We start from the raw sequence: 27,562 nt of genomic DNA, 5'->3' as shown, positions 1-27,562 counted from the left end.
TCAAAGATTACGAGGTGTGCAAGCTGTTCGGAAGATGCGGTGCTACGATTAGCTTTTTGGAGAAGATTGCAAACCGATGGATCATCTGTTTCGATAGTCCTACCATGATTCCGCTGTACGGGAACATATGTTCATGGCGTACCAGTATATGTTGGAAATAGGCCCCTTGACGCAGGAAACGCTGCCCATCAACGACAAACTGAAGCTACGCGATCCTGGTGGGTGTAAACGTGAGTGTGAGTAATTTTCACTTGATTGAGAATTTTTATGTTTTAGATGGTCATAAACCTCCGACAGAGGATCGAAGAAAAAGCAGAGATTTGGAAGAAGGTATGTGTTGTAGTCAGGTTTTGTACGCGAATTTTTGAATTAATGCTGTTATTATTGACCGAAACCTAAAATCGATACCCGTCTGGGCTATAATACATAATATTTTATCTCGAATATTCCAGGAGATTTTTCTGAGGATTTATGAAATTCTCCAGGGAATCGTCCAGGAATACCTTTAAGCCATTACCGCAAGAATTCCTTAAAGATTTCTTTAGAGATTCTTTTTGAAAAATGTACTAGGAATTCCTGCAATTTCTATTTAATATTGCATAAATGATTTGATGCATGGAGGTGTGAGTTTCCAAACTTATGCTGGAGACATGGCCCCTGAACCCTTGTACATCAATAAAATGAAAAATGTTTTTATACATGAATACCTACTTAAAAAAATCTTCATCAATAATTTCAGGAATTGCATCAAATTTTTTTTCTTAAAGTTCTTCATTATAGTACTTCTGGATTTTTTTCCAAGAATTCTCACAGAAATGCTTTCAGTAATGAGTCTAAGAAAGCCCTGAGGATTTCCTTGAAAAATTTCTCCTAGGGTTCCACCAAGATTTGCCTCAGCCCCCAATCTTTCCAGATCCCTGGAAACATCGGTGATCCTCTTACAAACTTTTTGAAAAGTTCCGAGAATATCAAGGACCCATTGGAATTCCTGGGAATTCTTGAGGTTACGCGGGGTTGTGAATAGGAAAATTTTGGTGATTATGTTTAATGTGTTTGAATTAGAGCAGGTTTTTATGCGCTAAGCATCCCCGTGTTAAAAACCCGAATGTATTTTTATATTACCTGTTTTCTAGCTTTCAATTCTAATCCTTCTTCAATTTATAGCTAAGGAAAAACCAAGCGTTTCATTGTATGGACACAAAACCAACGATATCGAGAATATACTCAAACAAGCTCTACAAAATTTGAACAAGGAAACCAGTCGTCAGCTCCCAACGCAATCGGTTCCACCGTCGAGGCCCTCCCCGGCATTGAAGCCGGCGCTTCAACATGTGGAGAAACCCACGTACAAAGATACCGGATATCAGCTGCCATCATCAAAACAGTCTTCACCAATGAAGCAGGCTTTCACAAATGCGGAGAAACCTTGGGTGCCGGAGCCGAAACCGGTTCCCAAACCAGTCGAGAAACCTACGAATTTTGGCACTAGCTATCACTTGCTGCCATCAGAAACGGCTTCTCTGCACGAGGGCTCTTCAACGAGCAGGGTTACCAGCCATAAAGTGTCCTATCCCGAGGCTGCTAAGCGGTCGACGCCCACTGTAGCAAGTTCCCCGCAACCTCGAGCCGAGCAAAAGATTGGAACGTTTTCCAAAGCCAGCAGTAGTGTTGCGAAGGTTACACCGATGCAGAAAACTTCTGAGGAACCAGCCGATGGCAACAGTAGAAGAACTAAAGCCAAATCTTCGACGTCCTGGCTGGCGGTTAGGAATAAAGAATGTGAGTACATACCTGAAAGTTTAAATTATATGGTACTTTATTTAGTATCTGACTATTGCAATACTTTATTTTTCATTTATGCATGTCTTTATCAGTATCATTTCATGTGTTTATCAGTATCATTTACGTTACATTCATTTCTTATAACTAGGTGTTCCTTTTTAGGCAACATAATCAACCTAATTTAACCAATTTTTGATATAATTTTATTCGACGTTTAATTAAACAATCGATATTATATGTATTTCATTAATGCTATACCATGGAGAAAGCTTCTGAATTAGAGTGTCCAATTCCCGGCTGTTTTGGTTGTCCCGGGATTCGGAACAAAACATTAAGCTTATCCTGGGATTTCTCTGTAAAACTAGTGTTTTAGTTAAAATGGAAGTAAAATTTCAATGGATCAATATGAGCCACCTAAGAAAATCGTTGTTGAAAGCATAGAAAACATTGAAAAAGCGTAACATAAATGTAGTTGACTCATGCTTTGAAGTGTTTCCTTTCATATTGAGTTGAGAAGTTAAAAAAAAAACAATTAGTGGTATGGCTGAGAAACATTTTTCATAGTGATAGAATTTCATATGAGCCTAAGCACTTCTAAGCTGTGACGGCTATTCGGCCTCAATGGAAGTTGATCCTCAATATCAGCTTCTATACTCGAATAGCCTAGATAGCCGTGTAGTGTCGGTAGCCGATTGCAACAAGGCTAGAAATAACACTACGGATTGCCTGTTCCGGTGGTATAAGTCCATCATACAGGTGGCCCCTAATTCATGGTGTCATGCGGCTAAAAGCATACCGTGCCTAGGAATGAATGGTTAGGGGGGTCAAAAGAAACCTAACCGTGAACGGTGCCTGTGGAGTACCGGGGCACCCTCCACAGTAGTATGCCCTTACTGTGCTACCCGGAGCAATGGCGCAGTTGACCTTGTACTTCTCCGAAATAATCGGCTACTCATATTTAGCCTCAAATCAGAGGCTTGATACGAGTGGGAGCATGTTAATGTAATATGAATCGAATAAAAATTATCCAGGTGAACCTTCATCATGCAAAGGGCGCATCAGCAGTGCTCAGCAGAAGGTTCACCAAGGAAAATATAAATGTGGGACTAATTCAAGAGCCCTGGGTAAATAATGGTAGGGTACTTGGTTGCCCTTCGAGCAGTTGTAGAGTTTTGTACGACGAAACCCAGTCCAAACCACGTACAGTTATTCTTGTAAATAGGGACACAAAATTTGTCCCAATTACAGAATTTATTTAGACATTGTTGCGATCAAAGTAGAGGTGCCAACTATTCGTGGGAAAACGGAGGTATGTTTTGCTTCTGCTTACTTTCCTGGAGATGTTGAAGATGTGCCTCCATGCTCTGTCGTTCATTTTGTCAACTACTGTGAGAAAATTAATGCCCAATTTATAATGGGGTGCGATGCAAATACCCATCATACAATTTGGAGCAGCACCGATATTAATAAAGAGGAGAAGATCTTGTAAACTACATGTCGTCTAACAACATAGACATATGTAATAGAGGTGATTCTCCTACTTTTGTAAACTCTATCCGACAAGAGGTTCTTGATCTCACGATCTGTAGCGACTTGCTATCGGAGAATATTGTGAACTGGCATGTTTCTGATGAAGAATCATTGTCAGATCATAAACAAATCCGGTTCGATTTTAAAGCTGGATCAGAAATAACAGAAAGCTATAGAAACCCAAAGAAAACCAATTGGGATCTCTATCGTTGTCATTTAACGAATAAGAATTCGTATAACGGTGAACAGTTCACGACTGTTTCACAACTGGAAAACGCCTCTAATGGGATCATTGACCAAATGGTCTCATCTTATCATGCTAGCTGTCCTGTTCAATAAAGGTCATCTAACAGGGATGTGCCTTGGTGGAATGACAAGCTGGCAGGATTGAGGAAGAAATCCAGGCGATTGTTCAATAGAACAAAGACCACTTTAGATTGGGTTGAATACAAAAATGCCCTAACAGAATACAACAGAGAACTAAGGCACGTCAAACGTAAGGACTGGAGACGGGTATGTGAAAGCATCAACAACGCTCCTGCAGCTGCAAGGCTGCACAAAGTCCTTTCAAAATACCATTCAAATGGTCTAGTTAGCCTTAAACAAGAAGACGGCAGTTAGTCTATTGACTCTTCTGAAACACTGGAAGTAATGATGAGAACTCATTTCCCTGAATCGGTCCCATATTCGGATGAAGAACAGGTCTCAGATGAGGCAAGGCATGTATGGTCGATAAATGCCTATCAGAAAGCTTGTGAAATCTTCACGCCTTCGAGGGTCGAATGGGCATTGAGTTCTTTTCAGCCTTTCAAATCTGCCGGGAAAGATGACATTTTCCCAGGCTTACTGCAACAAGGAGACGCTTTGTCCGCTCTCAACCGAAATATTCAAAGCAAGTGTTGCGCTTTCATATATACCAAAAGCGTGGCAAAAGGTTCGAGTTGTTTTCCCAAAAACTGGAAGAAAGGATAAAACAACTCCCAAAGCCTTTAGACTTATAAGCCTTTCCTCTGTTCTTTTGAGGTGAAGATAAATCGAAGCCAAAGTTCAAATTTTCAAGAGCACGGATCTGGAGAACCAAACATCCGTTCAAGCTGAAAACTTAATCGATTGGTTATTAGCTGGTGGTGACCAATCGATTAGGTTTTCAGCTCAAACGGATGTTTGGTTCTCCAGATCCGTGCTCTTGAAAATTTGAACTTTGGCTTCGATTCATCTTCACCTTAAAGACAATGGAAAAAAATTATTGATGATTTCATCAAGTCAACAAGTTTAATAGAAATGCCTCTTTGTAAATACCAATTTGCGTATCAATCAGGTAAATCTACCATTACGGCGCTGCAGTCGCTAAATAAAATCGAGAAATCTCTTGAAACTTGCAAACTGCGTTAAACATTACTCTCAAATGGTGTAGGAAAGAGGTATTAAACGTTAACCCTTCTAAAACTATTATCGTGCCTTTTACCAGAAGGAAAAAGGTAAAGCTTACAGCCTTCTTTGAATGGAGTTCAAATTCAATTTTCGGAAGAAGTTAAACACCTAAGGGTTACTTTGGATAAGAAATTGAACTGGAACTCTCATCTGAGCAAGGTCATAAGTAAGGGTACTAATGCCCTATGGGTCTGCAATAAAGCCCTAGGAAAAACTTAGGGACTGCGACCTAATATGGTGAACTGGATTTATTCAGCAATAGTCCGACCAAAAATAAGTTATGCTTCACTGGTATGGTGGCCCAAGACAAATGAGGTAACCGCTCAGAAGAAGCTGGCAAGTTGCAAAGACTTGCTTGTATATCAATGACAGGGGCCAATGAGAAGTACACCATCGGTTGCCTTGAATGCCCTTCTTAACATACTGACTTTGCATCAATTCATTAAACTGCAAGCTGCAAAAAATGCCTTGCAGTTTATTTCGTTTTAATAAAATACTAGATGGTGATTTGATTGGTCACATGAAGATCATCAAGGAATTCAATTGAAATTCAGATATGAAAACAATAGAAGATTGGATGACAACGAAGACCAACTATGATGTTCCCTTTAAAGCGATTAAACCAAGCCGCTATACTTGGGATTCTGGTGGACCAAGTTTACGTCCAGGTTCTATTGTATTTTATACCGACGGGTCAAAGATGGGCGACAATACTGGAGCTGGAGTTTTCGGCCCTGGTATCAGCATGGTAATCGCTATGGGGCGTAGTCCCACTGTGTTCCAAGCTGAAATACAAGCCATCATTGACTGTACAAATGTTTGTCTCAAAAGAAACTATAGGTTTGCAAAGATCTGTATTTTCTCGGACAGTCAAGCAGCTTTGAATGCTCTAAGGGCATTAACATGTAGATCAAAGTTAGTGTGGGAAAGCATTCTTTCTCTGAATCAATTGGCCAGTAGGAACGAAGTAACATTGTACTGGGTGCCCGGCCATTGTGGAATTGAGGGGAATGAAATCGCCGACAATCTAGCAAGACAGGGTGCAGCTTCGAGCTTTGTCGGCCCTGAACCGTTATGTGGTGTTCCTGAGTGCACTCTCAGGATGAAACTGAAAAATTGGGAAATGTCCATGGTAGAATCCAATTGGAACGCCATGGATACATCCAAGCAAGCGAAAAGATTCATAAAACCCAGTCTAGCTAAAGCCCGGGCTATACTGAATCTTAATAAAGGAAATATAAGGGTAATAAGTGGCCTGATGACCGGTCACTGCCCAAGTAGGTATCATCTTAAAAAGATAGGAAAAATACAATCCTCTGAGTGTCGTTTTTGCAAAGCGATTGGGACTCGATGTGAGGATGGAAGCTTTTTCGTTTTTCTGGACATTGTCTTCCTGTGACTTGATTTTGGTAACGGCCGTATTGAGAAGGGAGAACGTAGAAACTGGGGCCTAGATAGCCGTAGCGGTAAACGCGCAGCTATTCAGCAAGACCAAGCTGAGGGTCGTGGGTTCGAATCCCACCGGTCGAGGATCTTTTCGGGTTGGAAATTTTCTCGACTTCCCAGGGCATAAAGTATCTTCGTACCTGCCACACGATATACACATGCAAAAATAGTCATTGGCAAAGTAAGCTCTCAGTTAATAACTGTGGAAGTGCTCATAAAACACTAAGCTGAGAAGCAGGCTCTGTCCCAGTGGAGACGTAACGCCAGAAAGAAGAAGAACGTAGAAACAACCTTCCTTAGTCATTGTCAAGACTGATCGGTACCGTCGCAAGTGATAACTGTAAATCTTTGGTTTCACAAGTGGTCTTCGTTTGGTCGATTTCCTGTGGTTATGTGTCCCGTGAAATGGACCTTCAAACACCCAACAAAAAATCCTATTAGATGTTCGTGACACGCTATGTCTGAACCAGACAATTATAAAAATCGAATGTACATCGGGTTTTTTCTCGCTAGAGTTTAGTATTTGGGTTATACTTTCATAATCGGAAAGTTTTGCGATTTTTCTTTGATCGCAGTACGCAGTTGAAAAGAAATGTCATTTCAAATGGAGCTCACTGTAGGAAATTTCTTGACTATTTCTTGAGCAGAAATTTTTACTTTTCTTGAGCGGAACAGCATACCTAGCTCAAACTTAGAAAGCGGCTTAGGGATGAATTTTTGTCCGAAATATTTTGGTAAATTTTGACAAAAACCAGGAAATTATCTGACAGACTTGCTGAATAAATTACCAGTGATCTTTCTGCAGTCATTTACGGCTATGGAAGGAATCCTAAACTTGCCTTATGAAAGAACATCATCAAAACTCATCCGGGAATAAGCCAGAGACGGTTAGAAATAACATCCAAAAAATTCAAAGAGTTTGTCAGAAACACGTACAGAACTTCTAAAGCGAGTACTAATTTTGCTAGAAATCATTTAAAAAATTAGATTAGAAATGCTAACAAATAAACTACACATTTATCCATTAATTATCTCTTGGCACTGTTTTTCATACGATTTTTGGTCAACTTTTTCTATACATAAAACACGTTTCTATAGTGAATGCATGAACATTGTTGGAAAATAATAAATGATTACAAGTGATATCAGTGGCTATTTACTAGCATCAAATCCACCTATTCATGCAGTAATAAATAAGCGATTTCTATCGTTTACTGTTTGCTTTATACAGTGATACCTCCATGAGTCGATGTTCCATGACTCGATATCGACTCATGGAACCATACTAAAAACATAATTTCATGGTTACTATGATGGTCCCTAGAAGCAGCTTTCCAAAGAATTGCTGTTCCATGACTCGATATTTCCATGAGTCGATGGTCCCTTCAATATCGACTCATGGAGGTTTCACTGTAATCTAAAGCCTGATTCGCTGCTGACAAGTAATTTCTCGGCCTATCTTGATGCATGGAAAATTTCTGCAAGAAATCGATCAACAATGCGCTTTTTTCTGATCGCAGTACGCAGTTGAAAAGAGATGTCAGATGTCAGTTCAAACGGGAGTCGCAGTAGAAAATTTCTGCAAGGAATCGGCGAGAAATTACTTTAGCGATTCCTGTTCAGCAGCAAATCAGGCAAAAATGCAAAATTAGTCATTTTCAGGACCGTAGATCAGACAAAACGTGTGGTTACGAGTCGCCACTGAGTGATATGATTGTTTTCAAAACCTAATTCATTTATTGAAACGATCAGTTGAAATATTGATATTTCATGTATGCATGGAATCATTTTCTAATGCTTTATGCACGACATTCATCTTATTCGGTTTATCTCGAAATCGTCAATAATCAGTTGTGTTTTGGAGTTATTGTTGTTTACTTGAAAAAAAAAATAGTTCAATTTTACAGTTTGCCACCAATTTAGCGTTTAGTCACAAACTTTGAATTCTGTCAGGATTTTTTTTCTGAGTTTTCTGAAATTCTTTCACGATTGTCGCAACTTGAAATTTTCCCTCGAATTGTATCACAGATTTGATAAGAAATGCTTCAAGTAATTGCAATTTTCAAGAAATTGCATTCCTACTTCAAAATCTTCAATAGACTTTTGCCAGTAAGTTTCTCATGAACATGAGTTTGTTTACCGTAGTTTGAAATCAGAAATTTAGAGTAATAACCTGTGTCAAGCTAATGTTCGTCTCGTAAAAATAAATTCCAATGCGCCATCTTTTTGTCTCATCCCGAACTGTGATAATTGTTAAGAATTTGAAATTACTGCGGTTCACTACATTCTAAATTTACTCAATATGTAGAATAGAAATATTAGTAGTAGAACGCTAATAGCGCTGTTCTCACAAAACTAAATTAGTATTTATAGTGATAACCTTTAACTGTATCTATTCATTGTTTGTTCGATGCCATATTGTAGTGGATGATTTCAAAATTTATTTGACACTTTGAGGACCGGTACTCAAGCTGTCAGCGCGTGGCAAACTAGATGTTGGTAACACGAACAGTAGCGACATTAGCATTCTTAGGTTAATGCTTCTACTATATGTAGACTCTCGATAACTGCATGTGTGTAACATTCGACAAAAGTAGGCATTGAGTAAATAGAATACCAAGTGTGTATTTTATTACAGTATGAAAAAAAAACTAAAACTTCTAAATTACCAGAGACTCAAAAGTGCTTATTGGAGGATGAAATTGTGTGCAGCTCATACCCAATATTAGGTGAATAGTCACAAAAAAAATGCTGATAGGAGTTTTATTTCTACTACATTACGAGGCTCATGTATAATCTTATTGTGACTGTTATGCAGTTACTTGTAGCAATGTAACAAACCTTGTTTTTTTTCCTAGAACAATCTCACAGATATCAGTAAGTTGACAGAAAGTGTTTATCGCTTGATGACTCTCCACGGTATCAACTCGAAATTGGTTTGTTTAGGGGTATCCAGTTTCTTACATATTCTGAATCTACGTTAAAAATTGATCAAGAATCCAAAGTTTCACAATTTTTCGTGGCCTGGAACCAGGTCCGTCACACTCGGGCTCAGATTGCGTACCACTTCTGTCTTTGCTGGAACTATTTAAAAAAACGTTTGAAATTAGCATGGAATTCACTTTTGAATCACCCCTGGTGTTCGGTTTTCGCGTTTTGCTGGGCAGTGCGGTTCAGAAGCCCAACCATGCGGTTTTGTTTTTATTTTCGGTGCAGAATTCTGTGAGCTTGTTCCAATATGAACCAATGCCAAAATATTATTCATAGGTGCCAGAACGTCTGCCAAACGTATCCAATAGTCGTTCACATCCCATTAACATTCCACAATATCCCATAACACCTATGAGAGGTCATAGAGTTCTCTGCATCTTTCTTAAGTAGGTGTTCAATTCATCATTACTTCCCATTCCTCAGCATTCGCAAGGACGTGGCCAGGACAGCTCTCAGCTGTTGGAGGATGCGTAAATCTTGTCTAAGAGTCAAGAGTTAGTCTCAAATCTTTGACTTTGGTAACGGACGGGGAGGAGGCAACCCTCATACAATGCTAATGCTAAAATTCACTTTTGAATCGCTCCTCGGCATATATTACTTCGGGGCGAGCTGTCATGTACATTGAAATGCCATTGAGTCGACGGATTGAAATCTTTTTTAATCATTTGTGATATCAACATAATGATATTGAAGTGCAATTAAATCGTGTCATACTTAGAAAAATGTGCTCTTTCGATCAAGCTACAAAAAAACTGATTTTTTCTTCTTATTTTGGAGAATATTGTATTATTACAATATTGTACAATACTAGTCGATCGATGTACAGAAAACGGATTTAAATTTCATTGATGAATTAAAAAGATACAGCATGCACAAAAAGTCTATTTTATAAAAAGAACAGTCCTTAACACACTCACAAAACTTAGACGGTAGGCGTATCTCGTTGCGTATACCCCCCCTGGTATATGTGGCAGCCCTGAGAGCGAGGAGACAGCTCACTGACAGTTGGCTTGTTTTTTGCTTTATTTGACTTCTTTTTTAACTTTTTGGTTGTGCACAAGGTGCACAACGGTCAGATGGATTTATTTTGGTAAAAAACATCCACTTCCTGATGTTCACTATGAAAATGGATTAGAATATAATAAAATCAATAGCAGTTTGCCAACTCACAACTACACTCAAAATAATCCAAACGTCATTGTTACGTGAAAACATACGTGGTTTTTTTCCATCGCACTTTTCACGTAGCTCTTACGTTAATCATAGGTAGCCCAGAATGAACGCATGAACTTTTGAACTTCGTTCATTCCACCGGCGCTACATGTAAGAGCTACGTGGATTTTCCGGTAGCCTTTACGAAGCGTTTCAATAGGACCTAGATGGTTTTGCATTAAATTAACTAGAATAAAGACCAACCTTATCTCTAATAGGCTTTGGAAGAAAACTAATTTCAATTGGAAAATGTAAAAAAAAACTAAAAGATTGTGATATTTTTATATTCAATCTGAGCATTGTCAATCTTGTTTCCCAAATGTAGTGAGTTGGTTCTGTTTTTTTGCAGTCTTCGCGTGCTATAATTGATAGAGGTTATAAATCAGGTGTAAAATATGAAGTAATGCAGGGGTTCTTCGGTATTCAAAGCATATTTACCTTAAATTCAATCTAACACAGGATTTTAAGTTCAGCAGCTTCTGAAGTTCTGCAAAAATCAAGCGGGCGCCATCTTAGGATTTGCGCTCAACACCGAATGTACGTACAGTATGCAGATGCCAAAATGAACTTAGGCACCTACGTGAATTTCACGTAAGTGCGATAGGTAACCTCAGTAACAATTACCGATTCATTATTTGATGGTTATGAACGGCTTAGTGATCTTTATGTTAGTCAGGTGAAGTGGAGGCAAAATGAATTTGGAATGATCTACGTGATTTTTCACGTAGCAATGACGTTTGGATTTTTTTGAGTGTATGTTAGGTATTCAACTTTTTAAAATGTGAGATCATCGAAAAACATCTAGAAATTTTAATTACGTATATTTGAATTTCGACGATTTTTCACGCTCTGCTCTCCGAATATACGGTTTTCTAATAACAGTTGGTGACAGGTTCCTTTGATTTTTGGGAGCTCGCAATCTAAGCCAGCTGTCTCCTCTCTCTCTCAGGTTGTAACTAGCTTGATAAATAGCAGCAGCGAAGGAGAGCCTCAAAGAGAAAGCGATGATCAAAAGTTTTTTCTCGCTTGTTTACCATTGAGGGTGTGTATTTTACTCTATTGGCATGATAAACAAAATGTCCATGCCGGAATGTGAACTGTTTATTGGCAAAAAATAAATTTAAGTTGATGTGGACCATCATTATGTTCAAAATGACTTTTTCGAAAAGTTTGCTGATGGAGGAAAGCAGCTTATTCACTTTTATTCGCAGTAAAGGTAACACAAGCTGGATATGATCAAAAATCATGGTGACGTTGTACTAAACAAGATTACATTATGACACTGTAGAATATAGTTGTTTCCGAGAATACGCCTCAAAATTCACGGTTATTTACAAAAGTGTCGATTTCTAATGAAATTTTAAGCATTGTCTATCCCACAGATGTGGATCAGCGGGAGGGCCGGATCTTATGGATCAGAACAGTATAATAGTATTTTGTTCTATGAAGTAAACGAATGGTGTGTCGTCAGTTACAGCATAAGTTTTGTCGTTTCTTTCGGAATTGTCCTATCTTGCCCCGTTCGGTATTATTAAAAATGTCGTTACTTAGTTACATCATGGCCTTTGAAGCCTAATATGAAGACCAAACTCTCAGACAGCGTCCATTTATTATGTAACGGTAAAATTGAACATTTTTGACCACCTCCCCCCGTAACGCTTTTTGTATGAAAAAATTCAATTTTTTGTATAGGCCGTAACGCTTGAGCTTACTGTCCCCCCTAGAGCGTTACGTAATTTGTGGACTATGCGTTACAAGTCTTAAAAACCCCTTGAACCGCTTGAAGCGCAGAGTACGCCTAAAGGCAGGCAATTTCATAAGGGAATTCTGCATTCTTTATAGCAATTCGTCAATTTTGCTTAATTAAACACATATCAATTTGACAACGGAATCGTTTTCGACGATGCGATGCCATTTTTAGTAACAACCGCATTTTCCTTGCTCATATGGTTTGCAGAATTCATGTTTGATATGAATCTCCTGTAATGTCATTCATACATAACGATAGAAAGCATTGTTTCGAAATGTTAAAAAGAATGCGCATGAACAAAACTCAATTTACGCAAATACCTTAATTTGCATCAACTCGTGCATATAAGAAAAATAAGCACCATTCATACATTGAAAAAGTTCCATCAATATATGTTGCTTCGAAAATTTTACCGACCCATCTAACGGTATGGTTTTCAATCAACGCTTCTAGGAATATAGTTAACATTTCATTTCGTATGGATGGAAAAAATATGCTTAAGCATTTTGTAGCCGATTGTGATGCTGTATTGATTGATGGTTCACGTAGGCAAAATGTATCTGTGTGCTATCAATAACTGCGGGGCGATTGTGTAGAAAAAGTTGTGAGAAAACTATTTATTTAAAAGTTACAGATAGGCTAAATTTTAACGATAAAAATGCATCCAAGACAAGTAGTTATGTAGCAGGAAAACAACGCGCAATATCATATTGGTGTCTTTAACACATTTGTTAATCATCATTCTATGAATAAAAGCGCTCAAGATACCAACATAATTTGACTGCTATATAACTATTTGTCATTTTCCACACTTTAAATTGTTCTAAAAAATACGGTAATTTGTAGCTCATTACAAAAAAAAAATGCAAAGAATCGGTTGTGAAACGACGGAGATATGCTTATCTGAAGTTCACTATTTTGTATGGAAAAACGGCTTGGCGGCATTTTATATGTCCGATACTGTATAACCAATTATGCGGAATTTTATAAATTTCGCGTCAAAATGCAAATTCCATTGTCCCAAAATAGTCATTTCATTCTGTGGGCCATTAAATGTTTCCTGTTGAACTTTTTATTTTACCTTATGCACGATATTTATATTTATGGTGACTATCGTCATAACAATTCGCACAATTAATTCCAGTGATGCAGAGAAGCGTTACGATGTCCAATCTACCGAAAGGCATAAGCGAATACGACATTCGAGAGCTGTTCAGCGAGCACGAGCTGAAAATCGTTACGATGTATTGCTGCAATGATCCCTACTATCCGACATCAACGGCGGTCTTGAATTTCGCCACGAAGCTCGCAATGAAAAGTGTCCTAGGTCACCACCACGATGAGTACAGAGGGAAACGGGTGTACATCAAAATGACCTTGCAGCCCTGGGCCGATAGAGATTTTCCGCCGAAAAACACTCTTATGCTGAAGAATCTAAATGAAGGTAATTATGTCTCACTGCCCATTCTGGTTTACTTCCATATGATCTTTATCCGTTATTTCCTTTTTGGAAACAGCCATCAACGAGGAGGGCATTCTCCAGGAAGTGGAGAAAATTCTTGGCCCGGGCACGGTAGAAGACGTCCTCAAGCCCACGCACCACTACGCGTATTTCGATCTCACTGGGGACCAGGTGGCGCACAAAGTTATGCACCGGCTTCGAAAAGCACTGATTAACTTCAAGATCGACGTGTTTCCTTTGTACTACGGCATTCCGAAGCGGTGTTTGGGTGTAGCTTCCCACATGCGGAAATCGCTAGGCGACTTGCGCGAACGACACGGACTTCGGGTGAGCAATCCCAAGGATCGGGAGATGTTTGGAGACCAGTTCGGTGAACATAACGCTCACAGATGTAAGTAATTTTTGATCGCTAAGTATGTTCTTAATATAAGTATATTCTTAATATTACATTCTGATAATCTTTTGAGCATGACTTAATGCGAATTTCCTTAGATGGATTTGCTCATAATTTGCTCTAGATTTAATCCAGCGATTGAAACTTCCTCTTCTTCTCCACAGTGTTCGTCGGAAATATTCCGCGTATAACCCTGGCCGAGGATGTTATCGCCTACTTCAACAACTATGGCACCGTGATCGATTACTCGCAGATCGAAAAGAAGAGCTGTAACCTGCGTAAATCGGCCATCGTTAGCTTTGTGGATAAAAAACACGCGCGGAATGCGTACTGCCAGCAGCCTCACTTTTTGGAGGGCAGTCGGCTGAGTGTGCACCTGATGGAGAGCCCACCGATGGTTGTCACACCAGAGGATTGCAAACTACTCTCCGTGAAGGTTCGCAGCCGATGTAAGTTTTGTTGGAAGGGTTTGGTGGTTCATATGATTCAAGGTCTGAATGTCCATGTCTTTATAGTTTTGACAGACGATGAAATCTACGCTGAGCTGCAAAAATCGTTGAGCGTTTCCTACGCTATGCGGTTCGATGCGTTTGATGACCGGGCGAACTTCCTGATGTTCTACAGAGCACGAAAGTGTGAAGACTCTCACTTATGGACGGTGCATCACATTAATGACGAACCGGTTAAGATTATCTGTGAGTATTAGCTTAGCCACTTACCAACATGTTGGATACTTTACTCATAGCGCATTTGTTTCAGCCGGACGGGAGGTAGATCCAGTGACGGAGGACATCGATCTGGATAAGTCCAATACTTCCCCATTCCGACGGCAGAAGGATTCGTTTCTGGGCTATGCGGTCTACACCGAACAGCTTAAAGAGGAGATGAAAATGCATACCAAGCCGATCGAGGAGCAACATGTTCCCTACAAGGCGTTCTACAATGATCAATCGGGTAAGTTCATGTTCATTATGATGGCTCATATCTTTAAGTTCAACCCCCAAAATTGTTCATCTAGTGCTCCAGAGGCTTTTGTGAAAGTTAGAGCGAAATCCGTCAACTCTCAGGGGGAAGGGGTTCTAAATAAGCTTGAAGTTTGTTTGACAAGGCTGGTAGCATGTCTCTTTTCAGAGACTTGGTCTTTACGCCAATGTAAGTCTCTGTAATCGAAGCCATGGATCGCAATAGTGGTTGTCACGCTCAATGGTATGGGTGCCCTAGTGTAGATGTAGTTTTGAACCTTAGAGGAAAACAATATGCACTCTGTCTCGAAAAACACCCAGAATCCGGGTATAATTTTTGCAAATTGGGTAATATTTCCATATGTATTTTGATGAGTCTGGAAAGCGTGTGCAAGTTTCTTTGAGGAAAACAAAAACAAACTGTGTATGACGAGCGTATGCTAGTCTACGTGTGTTCAAATGTCACTAAGCTCTATAGGGAGTACCTCCCTAATTCAGGTAGCTGCTGAGCAACTTGATGTCATCATCGAGTTTGTTAAAAGCAAAAGCAATATCAGCAAAGACTTGAAAACAAGTCTACTGAAATTGCGACAATCAGTCCTAGCTGCAAAGCAAGACTACGACAAAGCCAAGAAACAACTTGGCAAGGTAGAAGGCAAAAAAGACACTAGATCGTGGCAGACCGAAGTGTTTTCCTTCACAGGCAACGCGAATATATCTGATGATATTATTCGATACGCGATGCGGAAGAGGGGACCTTCCGTGGATGAATACGTGGCGAAAAGACGTATGGTTGCTAAGGGAAAACTGACCTACGCGGCCGTCCTCCAGAGCGGAAAAGCTGGCACGAGCCAAGCCCCGCGATCAAGAGGACATGGCAACAAAGGAGAGGCCAACACCAAGCCTAAGGCCAAGAAAGCCAAGAAAAAGGAGCCACGGGATAGCCGAACCATGCAGTGCATCCACAGGAACCACGGGCGCAAGGCAATAGCAAACCGTGGATACGAGTTGCAAATAAGAAAAAACAGAGGAAACTGAAAACGGAGCCCAAGGAGAGCGCTAAACCGAAAACAGCGAAACGTAGGAATTGAGGCGAAGCCCTCGTTATTAAGATGGAGGAAGCGAAATACGCCGAGGTTCTGAAGGCGATGCGAAGCACGGGGAAGCTATCGTTGGCAGTCAGTCTCGGAAACCAAGACTGACGTGGTGTTACTATCGGACCCATACCGCATATCAGCCAACAACGGGAACTGGGTGGCGGATAGGTCTCAACAGCTAGCAGCTATAGGGACGACAGGACGATACCCAATCCAAGAAGAAGTCTCTAGCTCAAATGACGGTTTTGCGATAGCAAAAATCAACGGCGTGCTCTATTGCAGTTGTTACGCGCCCCCAAGGTGGTCGATTGAGGAATTTTCCCACATGGTCGACAGGACGATAGCCGAACTAGCTAATCGGCAGCCAGTAGTGATAGCTGGCGACTTTAATGCATGGGCTGTGGAGTGGGGTAGCCGCTGCACCAATCAAAGAGACCAGCTATTGTTGGAATCCCTGGTCGCATTAAATGTAGAGCCGGCAAATATGGGTACAGTGAGTACCTTCCGCAGAAATGGTACAGAATCGCACAGAAAGAAAAATCCATGTAAATTTCAACGTAAAATCATGCACATAAAGGGAATGTCAGATTTGTCGCAAATTTACATCACACATCGTGTAATATTACATCAACATCATGTAAATTTATGCGAATTATCGCGTAATCGGTTAGAGCCCATCCTAGATTACACGATATATAGCGGAAACTTACATGATGTCATTTTAATTTTACACGATGTGACGTGTAAATTTGCAACATATCTGGCATTCCCTTCATGTGCATGATTTTACGCTGAAATTCACATGGATTTTTCTTTCTGTGCGATTAGCGACGTGACGTTTTGTAGTCCTAACCTTTTAGGTACCATGAACTGGCGCGTTGATGACGGTTATACTCATAGCGATCATCAATCGATTCGCTATAGTATAATACCAGGCGGGCGGAAGGCAGCGCGATGTAACTCGACCCAAGCCCGAGGATGGAAAACAGCGCACTTCGACGGCAAAGTTTTCACTGTAGCCCTGAGGCGCGAACGGAACACTCTGGACCTAAACGGTGAAGAGCTAGTTGCTGTGATATCACGAGCGTGTGATGCTTCCATGCCGAGGAAAGCCCCTCCTAGAGAGAACAGGCCGCCGGTGTACTAGTGGTGCGAAACAATTGCAAATCTTCGAGCAATCTGCCTTCGAGCTAGACGAAGAATGCAACGCGCACGCACAGAAGCACAGAGAGAAGAACGCGATGCAGTATTTAGAGAGGCAAAGTTGGCTCTCAAAAAAGAAATCAAGAGTCGAAAACGGGCATGCTTTGATAGTCTATGCGAGAGTGACAATTCTAGTCCATGGGGTGACGCCTACAGAGTGGCAATGGCTAAGACCTGGGAGGGAGAAACCAATACAAAATTTCTGTACGTCATAGTGAGCCAGGATTCCGCTGTCACGAACTGTCACTGTGAGCCCAGATCTCAAACATTGGACTAACATGGAAAAAGCGCGTAACTGATTGAAACACAATTTCGGATTTCATAAAAAGTGACAAAAATTGAATGAAAATCAATTCATGCACATAATGCAAGTAATGTCACGTGAGCACCTTTCAACTGATTGAATATGAAGCATTGAAAAACGCATCGTTTCACTTTTTCCAATGAAAATTAATATTTAGTGCATAGAAAACTGTGGCCCTTTTTCTATGTTTGTCAGGACAGATCGAAAGTACACAACAAAAGAAAACTAGCGGTTTTCTCCAAGCCTGCCTTGATTGTTGTTGGCAAGCTGGAGTTATCTTGCAATTCAAACAAACGTTGTTCTATATTTCGTGTGTAGTGTTGGTGCCTCCCTTCCAGGCTAAGACCAAAGGTGTAATAGCGCCCCAAGAGAAGTCACCCGAGTTGCTGCGATCGATAATCGATGTACCGTAAAGTGCCCTAATTCAGCGCAGTGCCTAATTTTGCGCATTTCATACAAAATTATTTATATATGGAAATACACATTAACATTTCAGCAACTTTTAATGCTATTCGAGGCTACTTTGATTCAGTATAAGTTTGAATCACAAATAAAAGCAAATAAGGCATTTTTTCGTGGCATAAAAAAATAAACAGTGAAGGCCCGTCGGAGTAAACGTCATTTTTCTAATTTTCTTAGCGTCCGTGCTAAGACTGTAGGACAACAACAAACGCGATTTCTTTATCAAAAATGTTTTATTTTTTATGCAATATTCCATGGAACTACTTGCTACAGATATGTTTCATTGTGCTTCTATGAAATCTTATCAAATATTAGCATAATTATTGAGTTTTATTCAAAAAAAAAATTGCGCGGAATAAGGCTACGTTTTTTTTTGTCATAATGCCTAATTCCGCGCACTGTTCTTCGTATAACAACATGCAAGTAAAACATGCTTTTATCCGTCTTCACATCTGTCTATTTCTCTGAAAAGTAACTTCATGCATACATACACGCTAAGAAAATATTATACTAGATGGCTTAAATACCATTCTAAAACCCTATTCGGTCTATTCACTCATTGCGATGCATTTAAGCGTAATAAGTATTGCTAGTATAAACTGATTTTATATTGGTGAATGCATTTTCGACAATTATTAATATAATGCATAAAGCCGTAAAATCCCTAAACTGAATTAAATTAACCATTTTTGTTTGTTTTGAAAAAAAAACAACAAAAAATACTTCATGTTTGGCTTTATTTAAATTCTTTATAAACAATTTTACATGTTGCCTTTTAAGATCCATTTAATTATTGCTACGGTTGTTGGTACGTATGCCAGTCTTGTCCACCGCAGCTTGTCGCACGTGCAGCTTCCATCTCCTCTCGCATGTTGATCTCCGTTCTTGTAAATCTTTCCGGCTTCTTCCGACCACTGGATTTAACAGTCTCCTTGGAATCCACGAAATCCACTGTAAAATGGTGATATCATGAATACTAAACTTAATCAATTTCACAATGAATGAACTTACCTGCATATTAATAATGGCTTCCAGTGGGAACTTGCCTGGGAAGCAACATCTGAAAAAGCTGGTTCGGATGAAAGCTGGAGAGCCAAAGATTTGGAGAAGCCTGTTGTTCTGGAACCTCTTCTATTTTTGCGATGATGTGGTTGCTTATTAAGTAATTTTGAAACAAAAAAATAGATTTCAGCAAAAACGTGGCGAGATGATGCTGTCCGGCGCGATGGCGTGAAGAACGTGATCAAAGAACAACTTTAATTTTACAAGTCTCAAGAGTAACGCTAGGCAGTGCATATCATTAGCAATATATAAATCACGGATATGCATGGCAAAGCATAAAATAAAATAGTTGAAAGCTTATTCAAAAATCTTCAGAATGATTAAAAGAGGAATATATTATAAATATGATAATAAACACGCTAACTAGTATTTTCGATTTTAACCGTGTACGTTTCATGTACAAGCGGAATATCGGGAAAGCCCACTTAGGCAGCGTCCATAAATGACGTAGCATTTTTTGACCATTTTTTGACAAACTTTTCCCCTTCGTAGCCTATTTTTCCATACTTAACCCTCTAATACCCAACCCCGCCTTTAGACGGGGTACACTTTGGAATTTTGTGTATTTTTTCGTAGCTCGGAAATTAAAATGATTTTATTTTTGACTTAAACCTTGACTCATAACATGCATATAAGAAAAGTTTTTTATGATTTTTGAAACTTTTTTGTATTATTGAAAATTGTTTGAAAAATTGTATTCTTATATAACCTTCAAATGCCTGGGATTCATTTAACGTGTATTATAAAAAATCGTACCTTTTATATTTTTCTACGATCAACCTATCACAGAAGAAGAGCCTGATGGTATTGAAATAATTTCAAATCTGTTTTTCCGTTAGTTACACGGAAAATAAAAAATGTTCCAGAAAAAAAAATTGAAAAAATCATATTTTCAAAAGTATAGTAAAAACTCTAATTTTTATTATTGTCAAAAATCAGTAACCAGAAGAGGCTTCAAGAAAAAATTGAAAAGGATAGGGATGTTCAAAAATAAAAATAATAAAAATCAAAAACCAAAATCCATAAATTTGCGAAGAAAAATAAATCATTGCCCAAACCGTGTTTAGAATGATTTTAGATAACGAAAAATTATATTTAGATCGAAAACAAAAATTTGGGTATTACAGGGTTAATACATGGTTCGAAGCAAAATCGTAGACTTCCCTCTTCCCCTAAAATGCTACGTCATTTATGGACGGCCCCTTACAGGGAAAAAATACCACGTGGCTTATGCACAGCCCCAAAAAAATATTCTATACATCTGTGCGCACAAAATTGACTTAGCATAATGAACCACACATAACATTGCCAATGTACACTTGTATATGATTCTTATTTATATTATACAATCCATATAGAATTATTGGAAAACCAACATATGTCGTAATTTGTAGAAGACCCCACAAATTACGACACATTCTCGGGAAATGATTCACGGAAACGCTACGTATTTGTTGCTTAAGAAAATAAGTTTCAGTTACCCGTGGCATTAGTGAATACCATTAATTGATTTGCTTAAAACTTATTGCTTCCAAGCAATAATGCGAACTAGTCCTTGTATTGTATGAACAGTGCAGAATACAAATAGGGGTAGTCGGGGCGGTTTCGCCAATGGGGTGGAATGATTCACATTGGCATGGGGGTTTTTCAGGGGCCTTCCTTAGCAGAGTGATTAGAGTCCTCGGCTACAAAGCAAAGCCATACTGAAGGTGTCTGGGTTCGATTCCCGTTAATGCCAAGAAGAAGAAGATGGGGGGGTTTTCTCGATCGAATTGTCTAAAACTATGCAATAAGAAACATATTTAAACCAAATATGAGCTCAGTAGATTTAGAAAAAGTATTTCATTTCTAAACTTTCCAGTTCAGTGAATAAAATAATTAAATTGTTAGATTTTATGAGATAATTTCACAATAATAATGCTAATATCACAATAATGGGTGCGTATGCTAGTCTTCGTGTGTTCAAATGTCACTAAGCTCTATACAGTCTAGTTCATATTTTTCCCACAATCTAGAATAGATTTGCTAGCGATCCACCCATAAAGCTTTTTTGTTGATGCAATAATAATTTTTAAGTTACCATTTGAATCGTTTTATTCCTTAACTGCGCTGAATTACGGCACTTTACGGTACTTTTCCCGCATCATCCCATAAGCCCATGGCCGCCAGCGCCGTATGCGGCAGATGAAGGAGAAGAAGTGGGGAGAGTGACGCGGAAGTCGTGAAATCATTTGCATCAAACAAGGCACCGGGACCCGATGGTGTCCCGAATGTTGCCTTAAAAGCGGCAGTGAACGCGGATCCAGACATGTTCAGAACCACGATGCAACGCTGCATTGACCAAGGAATCTTTGTCTACTAGAAGCTTCTAGAAAGCTATTTTGATGGTAGGATTCTACTGTATGACACAGAGGAGGGGCAGAAAAGCGTTCGAATTACCGCGGGAGTAGCACAAGGTTCAATCCTGGGCCCGCTGTTATGGAATGCGATGTACGATGGCGTACTGAGGCTGCCCCTTCCGACGGGTGTTAAGATTGTTGGCTTCGCCAACGATATCACCCTAGAGGTCTATGGTGAATCGATGGAGGAAGTAGAGTTGACAGCAACGCACTCTATTTCCATAGTTGAGAAATGGATGAAGTCTAGGAAACTAGGACTGGCCCGTCACAAGACTGAGGTGTTGGTGGTCAACAGCCGCAAGCCCGAGCAACGGGCGCTTATCTCGGTAGGTGATTGCACCATAGAGTCCAAGCGATGCCTTAGGCATCTTGGGGTAATGATCGATGACAAGCTCAGCTTCGCTAGCCATGTTGAATATACCTGTAAAAGGGCATCTACGGCTATAGCGGCGCTTTCGAGGATGATGTCTAACAGCTCTGCTGTAAGTGCCAGCAAACGCAAGCTACTAGCAAGCGTGGCGCTATCAATACTAAGGTATGGAGGATCAATCTGGTCAAAAGCCGCTAGAACGAGCAGAAACCTAAAGCGGTTGGAAAGCACGTACACACGGAGAAAAAAATTTGGTAAACACAACCAATTATTAGTTATTTTCAAACTAAAGTTTGGGTTGAATATTGCACAAACAAAATTTTAGTTTGACGCAGCCTTGTACGGTGGTTGAAACAAACTAATTTCTTGGTTGTTTATTTTGAGGTTTTACATTTAAAATCAACAAAACTTTTGTTAAAAACAAACTGGAAAATGGTTGTTTTGTTTGACATTTTTAGAAACAACCAAAAGTTTAGGTTGTTTCATACAGGTAATATTAGGTTGAAATTACCAATCTTAAGTTTATAACAAACAATTTTATTGTTTAAAATAAACAATTTAATGGCTGTTTTGAAGCTTCCTGTTTTATTTTTTGCTTTTTTATTTTTAATAACAAAATAAACACAGTAAGGTACCGTGGGGCAAGTGGGTAATGGAATTCGCATAGTTGAGATTCTTCCAATTCTAGAGACTTTAAATTGAAACAAATGAGGTTGTGTATATTTTTTAGCTTGACTCCCACCATATATAAACAGCATGCTGAAATTGATTTTTATGAAAAATTGAAGAAAAAAATACAGAAAAAGTTTTTGAAAAATGTCTCCTTATTTTTCACTTGCCCCAAAAGTGGGGCAAGTGAAAAGTTTACCGTTTTGAACAATAAATTCAAAAACAAACAGTTATATTCACGATTTCTATTAGCTTTAACACTTGTTAAGGCTTCCCAATGAACAATAACATAAGTAACATGTAAACAAATGAAATGTTATTCTTTTCACTTCAATTTTCTTCTGTTTAGTTATGTTAGTTGAAATGATTCGACAACATTATAACTGCAACATTTCCAATATTAGTTCTTACATTATAGGGCAGCAATTGCATTTCTGCTCTGTAGAATTTCCACCGCTCGTTATTTGTTTTTGAGAAAGTCGGATATGACGTCGGATAACTCTTCGGGAGAAATCAAACGGAATCCTTCAATAACGTATTTAGGGTCTTTTTTATGTGGATAGACCTATACCCCATTTTTATGTTTTGAACTAGCTTTACATAGACATTCCACGAGATATCCGTGTGTTCTCTAATATTGCAACTTTTCAGTCAACGTCTTCCTTTTAATTGGCTGCCCGAAGTAGACATATTGATATTGTAATGTTTTCCAACATCTTTTAGAGAATTTCCATGATTTCTAATAGCTTTTAACGCTTGAGTATAGTGTTTCTTGAATTATCAGCACGTTATGTTTTTCTATGATAATTGCGAACCATGTTTACTTATGGCTACCTAAAGAGAAAACACAAATTCAATCTCTGATAATAAACTTTTCACTTGCCCCACCTGATAAGAAAATTGACGGTGTTTAAATTTAGTTATTTTTAGGTCTACGTCGAATTAATTCTAAAACATTTTTTATTGCAGTTTGAAACTGTCACAAAGGACAACTAAGAAGTGGTACAAAAAATATTTTCCGCAACTTTTTTCCACTGAAAATATTAATATAAGATTGTACGCCGCCAACTTGTTACGGAGTAACAGTTGACAGGTTAATAATTTTCCACTCTATTATGCAATAATGGCTGAAAAATCTCAGATATCTCTTACCTATCGTAATGTTCTCAATGACCTCAAAGTTTTACGCATGAGTTTAAAACGTTAATTCACATATTCAGTAAAATATATCAATTGTTTTCACTTACCCTATTTACCCACTTGCCCCGCGGTACCTTATATCAAATATTTTATTCATTTATTTTTTTCAAGACTGGTTTCATCTTATTGTCGAAGAGTTCAAATCAAATCAAGTAACATCCATGGCCACCAGAGTCACGCGGCAGGATTCTGTCTTGCACTCCTTGTGCGTTATGTGATGGGAGTTTGAACGTCCCTCTAAAATTGATAATGAATGTCAGGGATAAACTGATTAAAACGTAGGTATATTATAAATACCTGTTTACGTTCTGGATTAAATGTAGCAACTCTCGTTGCTATCGTAATGCTTTTCAGATCCGCTCATAGTGAAAAGAAACTTTAAAAATACAGTGGTTTACACCTTGATGATATTACATGAATCAGTTCCATTGGGTGGCTAACAGTGAAAACATCAACCTAAATATTATTAAATCCAACGCAAACATTTGTTTGAAACAAATTGCGTAGCAGTTCAAAATAAACAAAAAATTGATTAAAAACAACATTGTTTCTTAGGTTGATGTTGACTACATATCAAGTTTGTTTCAATAAAAATGTTGACTTCGAATCAACAAAAATACAATTTAAAACAACCAAATTTCGACCTTAAATTTCAACCAACGAAATGGTTGTTTCAAACTAATGCCATTTTTCTCCGTGCAGGATTATGTGCTTAAGAGTAGCAAGTGCATACCGGACGGTATCTAAAGAGGCCGTGTGCATCATAGCCGGGATGACGCCCATTGGGCTCATCATCAAGGAACATGTATTCAATGCTTCAACAAAAGGGGTACTAGAGGAGTCCGCGACTAGGTTCGGGCGCTCAGAATCTCCTGCGTGCCCCAATTGTGCTGGTGTGGAGAAAACAGCGGAGCATGTCGCGTTCGATTGCCCCCGTTTCATTGTTGTGAGAGGTCGCATGCTCACTACATGTGGAGGGGATACGTCCCCCGGCAATATAATAGAGTGTGTGCGGATGCCGAGTGCTGGAATGCAGTAACTACGGCTGTCACAGTAGAAGCATTAACCTAAGAATGCTAATGTCGCTCCTGTTCGTGTTACCAACATCTAGTTTGCCACGTGCTGACAGCTTGAGTACCGGTGTCAAATAAATTTTTAAATCATCCACTACAACATGGCATCGAATTAAGTTGAAAATAGATCTGTATCGGTAAAGAAGCTAAAGCTCAGCCACGAGCACAGAGCGCCTTTAAAAAAAAGGCATTGAACAAACAATGAAAAGATACAGTTAAAGGTGATAATAAACTAATTCAGTTTTGTGAGAACAGCGCCATTAGCGTTCTACGAGCCTCTGTACGTGCCATAAATTCTTTTGTTCTCATGACTTTTACTGTGCGCCGTGTGTTGGTGCTGTCTCGCTCTCTCTCACGGGAAACTTGAAAACAGAGCGCACAGTAAAAGTCAAACGTTTTATAGCATGAATAGGCTCACTACTAATATTTCTATTGCTGTCACTCACATTATGTTAGAATTGCAGCGCCTATCAGGGCTGCCACATGTACAGATTTCTCTGTATTACACAGTGACAGTTCTCAAAACTGAAAGCTGCTTAAAGCAGGTATGCCATGCTGTCAGTGAGACTGACAGCAGCCTGAAATATTTAAATTTATGGTAGTTTTTATGGTATATTCAAAATGGAATTATTTCACACAACGTAGGGTTAAAAGTAGATGTAAGGCAATACATTTTAGTCAGTTAGAATCGAATCTTCAAGAAATAAAGTTCGTTTAAGATCAAAGCCAAATAAAGTGATTAAAAAGTCGATAAAGTGGTGATTCTTGTGGTGCCAAGTTCCGTCGATAGTGACCACCCCCGGTAGTGTCCAACCCTGTCCGTGTACTCAAATAAAAAAATAAAAGTGTTCAAGTAGGCTTCAATCATCCTTAGGGTGCTCATCTTGCCCCGTCTACCAGTCTACAGCTTTTTCATATATTTGGTTGATTTCCTTCATACAAACTTCAAGCTCGTTTGACTACCAACTCCCATTACAGTTGACGGTTTTTCATCAAAATTAATTTAACAGTTGCTTCTGGGGGTTCAAATAATTGAGTCATTAAAAAAAAGATAAAGAGGTATTCGATAAGCTCTAACGAGATCTGATAATGGTTTTCCGGCAAAAAAAATTAGGCTTACACTTATTGCACGATAATCATTACCACATCGTTACATATTTGATTGATTATTGATCACATTTCATTACGAACACTCCTTATATTCCAGTGCAAATCAACAATGTTTCCGTGAACACGTCGCTGGTAGACTTTCAGGATCTTTTCATTAAATTTGGCGACATTGACTACTACCGAGAGCTGTACCTGGAAGAGGACATCAGTAAGATTTGCTTCATCAAGTTCAAAATCGATCTGTCCGCCGATTTGGCGTGCACCTACAACCAGCGGATGCTCAACGGTAAACGGATCTTGATTCACCGGGCCAAGGAAACGCTGGTGGCAGAAGATGACCATTCGGTGACGGTGGAGAATCTCAACCCCGCGACAACGGTCGAGCAAATCTACGACGTCTTCTCCAATGTCGGAACGGTAAAGTACGTGCAAAAGCAGTCGCCGAACAGTGCAATCGTGTGCATGAAGGACAAGGACTGCCTTAGCGAAGCGTACAACGTGACTTCCATTCCGCATTCGAAACACATGGTCGTCAACTTGAGCAATGGTAAGAGTGTAGGCAGTAGGGTGCGGTTTATTTTTTAAAGTTCTCAAAACCTGCTCTTCTGTATTCAAATCACTTAAAAATGAAAAATTCAAAGTTTGAGCCAAAAACATTAATGTTTGAAGGTGGCTCAAGCGATTTGAGGGTGATTTGTTATGTTATAAAATATGAACTTTAATGACATTTTCATAACTTTGTTATTTTTGAAACAATTTTGATTCTTTTGACAACATTATTTTCATTATTTTCCATTCATAAGTTTAATTTTTAGGAGAATGGTGCTAAAAGATTCAAAATTAGTTGAAAAAGAACAAAGTAATAAAAACACACTGAAGGTCATATCTTATAACTGGAAAATGCACTTCTTTTTAAATGTTTCGAATTCAGGAGAGCACACGAGCTTTTGGTTTTGAGAACTTTCGAAAAATAAGTCGCACTCTAGTATGCAGTCCGTTAACTTTTCTTTAGTTTTTCATAAATTGCCAAACTTTCAGACTACCAGAGTGGTTTCTACAAAAACTTTTCCTCTAAAGAGCGAGCCTTCTCGATCGATCAGATTCAATCTATTCTGAAACCTCGTATTTTGCCGGAATTCCATCAGCTGGAAATAGAACGCCGCAACGAAGACGTCCAAGATGAAGACAGTTCTGCAGAGAACGAACCGCAAGGCAACCCCGAAGAGATACCAGTAGAAGATGAGGAAGACCTTCCTCCGGCGTCCAAGCGAACGCGAATCGATGACCATTCACAAGTTGAAAATCCAGCGAAGGAATGCCCACAGACGTCGGAGTTCAACCCTGGCGAATCGGAATCGGAACCGCTGCAGAAAATAGAATCCATCGTTACCACCGTGAGTCCCATCGAAGTGGTACACGCTGTGCATCCTATGCCCAGGCCTCGGTTTGGCTTTCCTGGCAGTGACGAGCCTCGCATGGGATATGGCCCTAGATATCCCAATATGTATCCTCAACAGCAACCGGGATGGCAGAGGCAACAGCAGATCGCTGCCATGGCCTACAATGCTGGACCTTCTCATCCAGGGCCTCGTGGGCCGCCTAGACCGATGGGTTCCATAGGCCTCCTTATTATAACTAAGGCTGGGTGGGCAA

The 27,562-nt window shown here is 39.3% G+C and overlaps 1 protein-coding gene across 1 annotated transcript; it reads left to right on the top strand.

Annotated features, from left to right (window-relative positions):
• LOC110680814 lies at positions 1-27,562 on the top strand (the record flags this gene model as incomplete). Its single annotated transcript, XM_021856591.1, has 10 exons — positions 1-218; positions 277-330; positions 1,165-1,779; positions 13,287-13,586; positions 13,660-13,995; positions 14,163-14,447; positions 14,514-14,693; positions 14,758-14,952; positions 26,007-26,456; positions 26,948-27,562. Coding segments are annotated over exons 1-10 (3,121 nt in total), but the record flags the coding sequence as incomplete, so codon positions are not given.

This window comes from Aedes aegypti, unplaced genomic scaffold, assembly GCF_002204515.2.
Source record: "Aedes aegypti strain LVP_AGWG unplaced genomic scaffold, AaegL5.0 Primary Assembly AGWG_AaegL5_hic_scaff_1880_PBJ_arrow, whole genome shotgun sequence".
Taxonomy (NCBI): domain Eukaryota; kingdom Metazoa; phylum Arthropoda; class Insecta; order Diptera; family Culicidae; genus Aedes; species Aedes aegypti.
Note: the sequence above shows the minus strand (reverse complement) of the source record. Positions and strands in the feature narration are given on the sequence as shown.